At 43.6% G+C, this 11,158-nt stretch overlaps 1 protein-coding gene across 1 annotated transcript in view; it reads left to right on the plus strand.

Moving 5' to 3' along the window:
- Nucleotides 1-10,741, plus strand: part of TSPAN2 (tetraspanin 2) — a 48,590-nt gene extending 37,849 nt beyond the window's left edge. The window contains exons 3-8 of the mRNA XM_074936209.1: nucleotides 518-615; nucleotides 1,109-1,183; nucleotides 1,815-1,913; nucleotides 4,097-4,168; nucleotides 5,186-5,269; nucleotides 7,543-10,741. Coding sequence (XP_074792310.1) covers nucleotides 518-615; nucleotides 1,109-1,183; nucleotides 1,815-1,913; nucleotides 4,097-4,168; nucleotides 5,186-5,269; nucleotides 7,543-7,608 — 494 coding nt within the window. The 3' untranslated portion in view covers nucleotides 7,609-10,741. The remainder of the gene's footprint in view (nucleotides 1-517; nucleotides 616-1,108; nucleotides 1,184-1,814; nucleotides 1,914-4,096; nucleotides 4,169-5,185; nucleotides 5,270-7,542) is intronic.
- The last annotated feature ends 417 nt before the right edge of the window (nucleotides 10,742-11,158 follow it).

Raw genomic sequence — 11,158 nt, forward strand, 5'->3', positions numbered from 1 at the left:
ACCCGTCACAGCCAGGTCAGGTGCTTCAGTGTCACAGGAATTCCGTGTGGCAAAGGCTCTCTCTTCCACAGAGAAGGTACACTCCAGGGAGATGTGATCCTGAACAGTGCTGACTTCAGAGGATTGTATTTCCTGCTCCTTGTTCTGTGGTGACTAGCTATAAGATGATTCTATATGATGTGATGTATAAAACACAGTCCCTATTGGTGGGCAGTAGACTTCTTGCTGGACTGTGCAGGTTTCCATAAAGGAGACCTGGCAGGTGGAACCCTTTTCATGCTGGCCTTTGTGGAGCTTAAGGAAGCTTAGGAGATCTAAGGAGGTGACTGGTTCCCTTTGGGGGACACAGCAGCCCTGCTGAGGAGCTGTAGAGATGGAGGGGACTGTCCCCTGGGGCACAAACACAGGACTGAGAATGGATGACAGGCTCCTCCCTGCCAGGAAAAGTGATGTAATGTCTGAAAGACTGTTCTGGTTTGAACTCTTCTGAGACTGACTGGTTCTGGTTTCCCCACAGGGCTGTATGTGCTGGTGGGAGCAGGAGCGTTGATGATGACAGTTGGATTTTTTGGGTGCTGTGGAGCAGTGCGGGAGTCTCAGTGCCTGCTTGGAGCGGTAAGTAACAGGCTTGATGGACCATCTCTCTGCTGGAGGTTATTCTGATAGAAATCTCCTTCGGGGTGCACCATTGCATCACTGGTGGGAACAGCTCTTGGGTCAGAGATCAGTAACTTGATTTTACTCCTCATAATAAGCAGCTACTTTACTAACCCAACATCTCCAACAGGTCCCATTCAATAGCTTCCATGTGTGAATTTATCCCCTTGCTAGCTTGACTCAGCTGCTGCCTCCTGGGACTGCCTCCTCTGTCACTTCCACCATCTGTAGCGACCTCTCGGGGTCCATTTCCATCTCATCTGCCCTTTATCTCATTGAAAATCTAATCTGAAAACACCACTCCTTCTCCCTTGCCTCTGCCTGCTAACACCTTCCTCCCTCCCTCAGCTGTTGTGTATTATTGAGCCTTGTGGAAGGATTTGGGATGCAAAGTTTGTATAAAGGGCCTTATGCAAAATAAACTAGTACAGACTCTGTTTCTCCTCTGCAGTTTTTTGCCTGCTTGCTGGTGATATTTGCTGCTGAAGTCACCGCTGGAGTGTTTGCATTCATAGGCAAAAAAGCAGTAAGTAGCAAGGTGATTCTGATGCTATGGGCTGGGTTTGGATTCCTGCTGCTGACTGATCTGAAGAGGTCAGGTAAAGGTCACATTTTAGGGAAGGATTCCACAGAAACAGGAGGACTCTGTGACCCTCTAGACATGGAGAGCTCGTGTTGTCATGAGCCTGAGAAGCTGGGCTTCAAAATGGGACATAGTCTCCATTCCCACATATGAACAGAAAATCCAAAAGTATAAATAATCCCTGTATGTGAGAGTAATATCAACTTCAGAACTGCCTGGAGAGCTGTAGGGGAGTGGGTGATGCTCTGGGGAACTGTACATAATCAAAACAACGAACATCTCTTGTTGGTGAACCTCTCCTGGGTTCTGAGTGCCTGGCAGAAATATAGTAAACAAGTGCTGTAGGGTTCTGCCCAAGTTCTCATAAGTCTCCAAGAGCCCTGCTCTCCCAGAACACCTCTATTACTGTTTCAGTCCACCAGATCACTAGGGATAAAATAATGTAGAGGAGTCGCTCATGACTCTAGGGGCTGGAGAGGAAAACCAGGGATGTATATTGGATTTGGAGTAGGATCTGATAGGTCCCCTGTTGTCTCCAGTTCAGTATCTCACTGGACTTGTCTGATTTCTGCAGGCAGTACAGGAGGTCCAGACCATCTATGAAGAAGCTTATAAAGACTATGTGATGGACATGGGGAAGAGTAACAATACTCTCATTCAGTTCCACACAGCTGTAAGTAACTCAAGTGAGCTTAAATAGTGCTCACAGTGGTGGCACCCTTCAAAAATCGAATGCCAGGGTTTGCAGAAGGGTGACTGCTTCCCACTCTCTGGGCCCTGAGGGAGTGGAATTGAGGAGTTTGTTTAAAGGTGACCTGGTGGCTCAAGTGTATGCAGCTTGCTTTAGGTGCCAGAAGTCCTGAGCTCAAATTGCAGGTAAGTACTAACACGGGAAGTGCAAACTGCTAGACCTTCAATTTCTGAGTGAAATTCTGTGGGCTGCGTTATACAGGAGGTCAGACTAGATGACCATAATGATCCCTTCTGGCTTTAAAATGTATTAATATGCAAATATAACTGTGAAAAAATCAGAATGGGCAGGAAATTTCTGAATCAAACAGCATTTAAAGGGCTGCATCAGCCACAAAGGGCTCTCTACAGCACCAGCTATTGAAGGGATTTTCTACATGGGGAGTTAATTGAGATAGTCATTCCCGATTAACTGTTGCTAACTGTCATGTGTGGACAAGCCTTAAGGCCAAACTGGCCCCATGCCTCATTCATGTACTTGAGGAACGAATACCCTGCAGTGACAATACTGTGGCTTCCTGCTCCCCAAAGCAAGGAACGTTCCCCATCGGTTTCTGCAGCTGGGCCAAGTTCTCCCTAGAAAAACTAATGGTGAATGGATATTGTCACCACCAGGGATCTGGACAACGACATTTGTTACCATAGAAATGAAGAAGCCACAATCAGGCGTGCAGTGCCAACGATTTCTCTTGTACTTCAGTTTACCAATGTGTTTCCTCCAGCACAACATTACACATGCCCTTCCCCATCCATCCTGTTCCTTATAGCCATAGTGCTGAGTAACTCCAGTAACTGACAACAGGGCACAGGCTTAAGAATAATCCAAGGGCAGTGGACTCTGTTCACCTGAGTCCTGGGCAGATCTGGTCTCCAGTGCACTAGAGGTGTTATTTGCCCAACTAGAAAACAATCCCCAAAAGAATCTACAACAACCAGCTTTGGCTTCTCCAGCAGGGTCCACTCCAGCTCAACAAAGAGGCCTTTTTCCCATGCAATGCATCAGCACCTCTCTCTGTCAGACACATGGGACAGTTAGTCCTCATGTCCCTTGCTCAAGAACTGGATGAGTTTGTGAGCATCCCTGAAACTTAGCTGAACAGTAGCTGTACAGACAGTAACTAATTACACCCTTGTGAGAGGTCGTAAACCTTCACAGTGGGGACTGAGTTCACCTCTATGTCTGTATGGTGCCCCCAGGCCCTACTGTGATGGCAGATTTAACAGTATTAAAGGTAGATCCTGTCATCATTCCCATTGTACAGCCAGTGAACCTGAAGCACAGAATGAGAGACTTGTCCCAGGCCACACAGCAAGTCAGCGACTAAGCCAAGATTAAAACTTAGAGCCCTACTTGTGCCCAAGTCTGTGTTCATTTCGTGAAGCAATGCTGCCTCCCATAGAGAACAAGCCCTTCCTTTTGTCACTGCTTATATCATTCCAACATTCTTCATAACTAACATTTCACAACCTCTGAACCTCTTTTCCTTTTCCCATGCCTGTTAATTATGACCCAAAGAGGAATTCCAAGCGTTTTCTCAGAGATGTGTAAATGGGAAAAACAAACCCACTGAAACATTCTGTTGATTTATCACTAGCCACAAACCCAATAGCATGTTCTGTCTGTAATAAAGATTCTAGCATACTCTGCTGCAGCTTCAACATGGTGCCCACATTTCTACACATACTGCTTGAACTATTTCTGTTTTCCTGGGTAAAGGGATTTAGAAACTGCTGGCCCGTCCGTAGCAGGGATTTGTATTGCCTTGAGCAGTCAGGTCTGTTTGTCAGACTATCTGAACTGGGCCATAAATTCCCTTCCGGGAGCTTTTTTTATGTAAGTGTTTCTGGATGTTGGTATTTACTTGTCCATTGAGAATTCAGAAATTTGAAATTAAAGGAATTTTGAGAATTTGGGCCACATTCAATGGACATGAAAATCTACTAAAGGGAGTGGAGTTACCACAGAGGGTGGAATTTGTGCCTCTGACTCTATTCTTTCCTCTTAGTTACTGGCCCACTTGCTGCCATTGAATGCAGAGTCTCAATAGGAAACTAGCCTGTAGTTTCTTCCTTTTTTGACTTTCTCTCTCTCTCTCAACTATGTAGCTTCAATGCTGTGGTAAAGAAAGTGAGGTTCAGGTGAAGCCCACCTGTCCAGAGGGCATCCAGGTGCCCAAGGTAAGTGTCTTCTCTGCTGATTGTTTTAATTACCGTTCCCCACAGATATGTCAGTTTGAAACAGAAGTTTCTCTGACACACAAGGAGCAAAAATAGCACTAATGATGACACTGGGACGGACTGAGGTTTATAGCCCAGAGGAGCTAGCTGAGGAGAGACTATGTCCACAGTCGGATCAGCCGGCTTCAGATGATTCAGATATCCTTTGTCCATATCAGAGTTACTTAAGATGAAATTGGAGAAATGTGCAAGTAGAATCATATTCGGGAAAGTCAGAGCAGCTATCTGCCCTGAATAAGCTCCAGCACCCTCTCAGCCATGGGCAGTTCTGTGCAGCTGAACAGCATAGAGGCAGAGGAGAGTGAGGGGTCAGACTCAGAAATGTGAACAGCCCCTGCTCTTGTTGTCTGCAGCCTCCCTACCACCTCCCCAGGTAGCTGTGGCAGTAATGTCACACAGTCTGAAGAGCAGGGGCACTTAGATGTTGGTGTTTAGGAGTCTGAATGAAAGGCCTGCTGAAGGTTGAATTATGGCATGTGCCTGTCTTCACCATGCTCAGAGGACCCTGGCTAGGAACGTGGCCAATTAAAATGAGGGAAATACTCTCATTTCTAGTTTTTGTGGCACCTGCCTGCAGTTGCACCATTATCCCGAAAGGCCATATTCCCCTGATTTAGTGTATCCGGACACATAGCTGGCTTTAACTTGTGGGGAAGCTATTAATGAAAACCCACATGTGAGTGCTATTGAGATGGCACGTGGGTATACAAAGGAGTATGGTGAGGACAACAAAGGAGATTATTCCTGGCAGTTTAAAGGCTATTGATTGCTCAGATGAGGGGAGAGTAAGCTACCTAGTAGCAAGAAATGTCCAGCGGGGCACAAGGCATAGAAGGCAGGTTAGCAGACAGGTGACTGTGTTAGCCTTTCTCCATGTACACGAAGGCAGGAGTTAGGGAAATGATATAGAAATATTTATCTAGGAGTTAAGTGGAACTTTCATTCTGTTTTTAATAGAACTGCCTGGATGAAATCCAGAATTTAATTAACTCGAATCTGCATTTAGTTGGAATCGTTGGAATTGGAATTGCTGGCATCACAGTGAGTAAATACATCATATCATTGTCTTTTCTGTCTATATGAAATCCCCGCACCCTCCCCGAGTCCATATTTCCTGGGAGATGCTCTGCAGTAGCTGCTGGGGAGATTTCCATATGATATCAACTGTCCCTGACGCTTTTCTCTGAGAGTCACTCTCACTCTCCACATAAATTTTGGCAAGACCCAGTTTTACCAGTTTATTTTTCATCCCCATAGAGTGAATACAAGCTATCTGGGAGAAATTCCACTTTGTTACTGTTGTAAATCAATATAAATTAATAATTTCAGCCAAAAAGGCTGAGTGTACTGAAAACCAACCAGCTATCCTGAGATTTCACCCATTCCAACCCATTGTTGGCACTGGTGTTGTTTGTCCCTAAATATTTGGATCCAAGCTGTACACTCATAATGGATTTGAACATGAAGGATGATGTGTGATTCAACCAGTTGCTTGTAAGGAACTGATTTTCCCAGGTCACGCACATTAACAATCTGGTGAAGGAAAACCTATGATATTGTGATAGATGTTCATGGCTTACCTGGAAGCTAGAAATCAGCACATCCTCATTCCTATGCCCGTTGCTTTAACAGAACTGAATTTAAACTAGGCAGATGGCTTCAGGATATATCCCTCTTCTAACTGTTAGGTATCCAGATTAAACAACACCATGTTGTCAGTGACTGATTCATCTAATCGTATCCCCAAAGCTTCTCACTTCACTTGTTTTAAACTTCATCTTCTCCCGCAAAAAGTGTGCTTTGCCATTTCCAAAAATCTGTGCGTTCATAACTGAACTGTGTGGCCACTAGATGTCACACTAGTGCATGAATCCAGCAGGAAGACACATCAAACTGACAGAGGCTTGGAGATTAAAAGCATTTTCCAGCCTGCGTCTGCTGCGATCTGCTCCAGATTCAGCAGCCAATGACAGTCTGAAGACACAGGATGAAACCAGATTTCTGAGGAATTACACTCTCACCTGCTCTCTGGAGGAGGAAGTTAATGGAGTTACCTGTACTTTCCAAAGCTCACTGAGTTCAGATGTGGAAGGAGGGTTCATATATTTCAAACTAAAGAGCATAGTAATACGGTCGCTACACCTGACCTGTGGGGATGGAGAGAGGCAGGGGGTGTTAAACATTCTCAGAAATATGGGGAGGTCATAACAACCAGTTAGCCATAGGCAACCTGAAATGTGACTTTTCTAAAATATAATGGCATGCATGGAAAATATGGCAAAGCAATCCAGATGGAACAGAGCCTCAATAAGCAGGCTGTTCAGTGCTTAAGAGTACGTGTGCACTGCATACAGGGATCCAGTCTTCATAACGTCCCATTGAAATGGGCACAGATATGGTAAAAGGAGATATCAGATGCCACGCACTTGGGGTCCTCGTGGTCCTGCATTAACTTGACAACTCTCAGGCATCTGGGCTGGAAGGAGAAGCAAGTGCTAGTCCATGGCTCCTGTGTGGTAAGGCTGGCCAGCTGTTGTCCTGTGTTCCTGGGGGAGGGATTCAATGGTATAGCTTGCCTGTTTCTCGTGATCATGGATGACGTCTTTGCTTATTGCCTGTAAACTCTCTTCTGGAGCTAAAAACTGTGACTAGGGAGGAATTACTAGAGACTCTAGCACCCTCCATTGGATTCCATTTTAACCTTCCCCTGCAGTTTCCTGTGCTTTAAGACTATGGATTCTATTTACATGCAGTGTATAAACTTGCCTCATGTACAGTAATTATTAAGAGTTTAAGTTTCTCTCTAAACCCACAGTATCCTGCAGCAATCCCATACGTTAGCCTATCTTACACCCAGAGCTGAGCTCTGCTCTTATTCAGAAGTACACATGATACTCCATGAACAGAGACCGCCTATAACCACGTTTCTGTGCTAGACTGAAATTCAAGTCCTCTGTTTCAGTGCTGGATTTGATACCAGTGATAGTGCTGATCTTGTGTCAGTGCAGACAGTATCATTAATAGTATTAATGATCTCCCCAGTGATATCTGGGAAGGGCATTATGCTTGCAGAGCATTTAAAACTTCCATGGCACTGCTATGGTCATATCATCTTAGCTCTGAGTAATGGTGATGTTTCTTCCATGTTAACTATCTTCTTTCCTGAGACTTGTAGAGAGGAACAGTCATCTGTGCCCACTACCCCTCTGTGAAGATCATTAGATTGTTCTGAAATGACAGTTTTGTAACTATATCTACTTTTGTAAGAGGAGGCATTCCATGGAAATCTCTAAATCACATTCCTTCTCTTTTAGATCTTTGGCATGATATTCAGCATGGTTCTCTGCTGTGCTATCCGCAATACAAGGGACATGCTCTAAAACTCACTGCACAATTTCTATGCTCCGGGACTTCCAGACTAAACTTTACAAGATGCATTCTCAGAGTTTAATAATTGTAATACATTTTTGATTAGTGTTTTAACCAACTGAGAGGAAAAGGCCCCATTTGGTGAGTGTGAATTGCATTAATTGTGTTCAAACTTTTAAGTCAGAAAACTGAAATGAGTAAAATGAGGGTTTAAAATGTACTTTCCTAAAATGAAAAGGCAAAAGGTGGTACCTAAAATTAATTTGTTTTTAAATATCTTTGCATATATATGGCTGAGTGCTTGTGCATCTATATACACTGGATAAGCACCTGCCTGTCTCCACGTACAGATCTGCAAGAGTGCACAAGTACAGATATCTGTATATATAGTACATTGTGTGGGTGAATGCATGCATATGACATATGTTGTGTGGGCACGTGTTTGCATGCACATTCCTGCAGTGTCCCCACTATGTGAGAGTGTGCATAAAGCCCTGGCATATATACAGGTTGAAACCCTTTCATAGTGAACCCCTGTTGGCTAATAATCAGTGTAGGAGCAACTGCCATTTTTAAAATAAAACCTTTAATGTAGTTTTTATCCACTAATCCCAAAATTAAAAGGAAATACAATTAATAGATAGGATTTATTCAAATGAGTTGATATCTAAGGGCCTGTTCCTGGAAGTGTGTACTCCATGTGAGTAGTCCTGTTGACTTCAGTGTCACATGTAGAAGTGTTGGTAGGATTGGGCCCTACATCTGAACAAAGAAGGATTCTTGGGGAGTCCTAGGACCAGGCGAAAGGGGGAGGGTTAAGAGAGAGATGGGAGGCTGATGGGCAATGCAGAGTCAGTTATACCAGGATAAAGCGTGCCTTGGCTTCGCAACCCAGTCTGTGTGACAAAATCACGGTTATGCATTTGAAAGTCTCTAAAATCCTATTAATTTTTAAAGCGGAGATTTCAAAAGAAAGGGCCGAAGAGAGCTGAAGCTGACAGTCCCACACTGGGAGCAGCTAGCATGGACTTATACTTGTACAAAGCCCAAATGACCCCAGCAGAACCCCACACAGCACAGAGGCTCGTGCAGGATTGAAGCCTTTATCCAGAAAAGCAGCAGAGTTGTGGGAGATCTTGTGCCCAAAGACTTTGGCTAGCCGTGCTGTAGGGGACAAATAAATTGTGAAGACTGTTAGGGAGAAACAAAAGTGGCACTTTAATACCTTCATTTCTTCCTCTGCTCTGAACTACTGCGACTATCACCATTTCAGCAGGGCTTTTACCTCAAATCTCTCGCCCTCTCCTTTGGGTATAAGGGCAGGAAGTAAAGGCAACACATTTTTACAGAGTCATAAAGAGTCATTTTCTTATTGGCAATTATGCTTTGCGGGTAAGAGATGTAAGAATTACACTGTATCCTTGAAATACCTCAGGGCTTGAGTTTACACAGCTTGCTTCCATATTTTTATTTTTCTTATTTATTCACAGTAGAATGTTCCTTTTAAAACATTCGACAGCCTGGAAGTATTCTCCCCACAAACGGAAAATAAAGTACATGAGTGACTAAGAGTCTTATATTTTTGGCTCATTTCATTTGGGAAAGCAGTCTCTTTCTCCCCCCTCCCGCCCCCTAAATGTTTCAGAAAGGGGGCTGTGCTAGAGATGTGCATGAACTCATGTAGTAACCCTGCCTCTCTGCCTATCCTGTCCAGCTTTCTAATGCAATTGTGATTTGGTTTTCCTGGGTTCCAAATTAGAGAGTAAGTATAATGGAGAAGGGCTCATCTCGACTGATGTCTTAATAAAATGATCCCTGCTCTCCAAAAATCTAGTGCAGTCACTATAATAGAGTCTTTGCTCCATTTAAACATACTGGAAGGATATAGGACTTCAGGAAATATTTCCTATATCAGGGCATTAATTCAAGCACTGCGTGAATCCAAGTGCATGGGTTTGTATGTAATACAAATACCCCAGAGTGTGCAGCCCTCATATGTAATACAAATATCCGAGTGTGCAGCCCTCACGGTCCCAAGGAACCTCATATTTATACCACCTCAAGCTTATTTTGGTGCTGGAAATCATTCTACTGTTATACCTTTTCTACAATTCATTTAATAATATTTGAGTGTCAGACCTGCCTGTCCTTTACATTAGCCATTTGTAATTTCTCACGAGCAGCATTTGAATGGCCATTGATATCCTAAGGCAGCTGTGTTCTACTAAAAGTAAAGCAGCTGGGTATGCAACACACTGCCATGCCAGGAATTTCTGGGCTTAGCCTCAGGCTCCCCAAGCCAACATGGAGACAGTGTGGCTGGCTCCAAGGAAGAGAGTTAGGTTTGCATCCTTCTGCAGTGACCTCACTGGAGGAGAGTCTTGTGGACACACCTTGTGTAAAGGTAGGGGCTGAGGAGGTTACTGCACTAGCCTAAGGCCAGAACTTCAGGGCCTGACAAAATAGTTCACTTTTAGGAGAGAGTATGAGTCTCTCGACAAGGCATAGAGCCCTGTGGCAGTTCTGTGGAGCTGGGGAATACCCCATAAAGAGAAGGCTGGCAAAAAATACACATAGCTATACAGAAGCAGTTGTCTTAGCCTTTGCCAGTCAAATGAAAGGGTCTTTGCAGACCAGCAGGCTGTAAATAACACACTAGACAGATATGATGGCATCAGTGATCTTTTATTAACTAAGACTTAACTTTTGTGAAAGACGAGTCTGTACATTGCTGGCCTCGCCGGTTCTCCTGGTCTGGATAGTACAGATAACTGTAATGCTCACTGCATCCCATGTGGGAGGGCATTTACTGTACACACAGATCCATCTCTCTCATGCACACTCTAGAATGAATATTTTTTTAAACACACACAAACACCCTTGCCATTTTTTTAAAAATTACTGAATCTTGTTTGGCACTAGAACAGGAATAAATAGCCAGAGTTCGCTTCCTTTTTCACTTACAGCAACATGGAGTCAGTCTGGAGATGCCCACTTCTGCTTTTGAGATGCACCAGTACACGAACTGGTGCTTGCAGAAAACTTTTTGCTTGTTTACCTCTAAGTGCCTTTTAGAAACAGAGAAGAGTGCCAGTAAGAAAAATATTTCAATAAATTCAGACTTGAATCACCTTGCTTTCTAATGAAATAGTTTTTTTCTATACAGTGCTTTCATATTTATATACATAACAGTTATGTGTACTCTGGGTTCTCATGCTATCCAGGAATATTGGATGCACTTTGTACTGAAGATCAGGAATATAATGGTACCAGTTATTGATTTAATTCTCTGGATTATTATTGTGCATCAGGCCAGGAAGCAGCATATTTAAAATGTCTATCAGGGCCTTTAACAAAGTGTGGCCTTCCCATCTCGCTATTTCATGCTGTTGTTTTGTAGACAGTATATTACTGCATTAGTAACAGTTTCCTCTATCCTGTATTAGCATTTGAAGGACATTTTACTCTGATCCAGTGGTTACTAGCAATAGAAGGTGAAATTACTATCTTATTCTTGCCGGCCCTTATAATTATTATTAGGATTCTTCTGTAGTGCTTTAC

This window comes from Natator depressus, chromosome 21, assembly GCF_965152275.1.
Source record: "Natator depressus isolate rNatDep1 chromosome 21, rNatDep2.hap1, whole genome shotgun sequence".
In the NCBI taxonomy this organism is placed as follows: Eukaryota; Metazoa; Chordata; order Testudines; family Cheloniidae; genus Natator; species Natator depressus.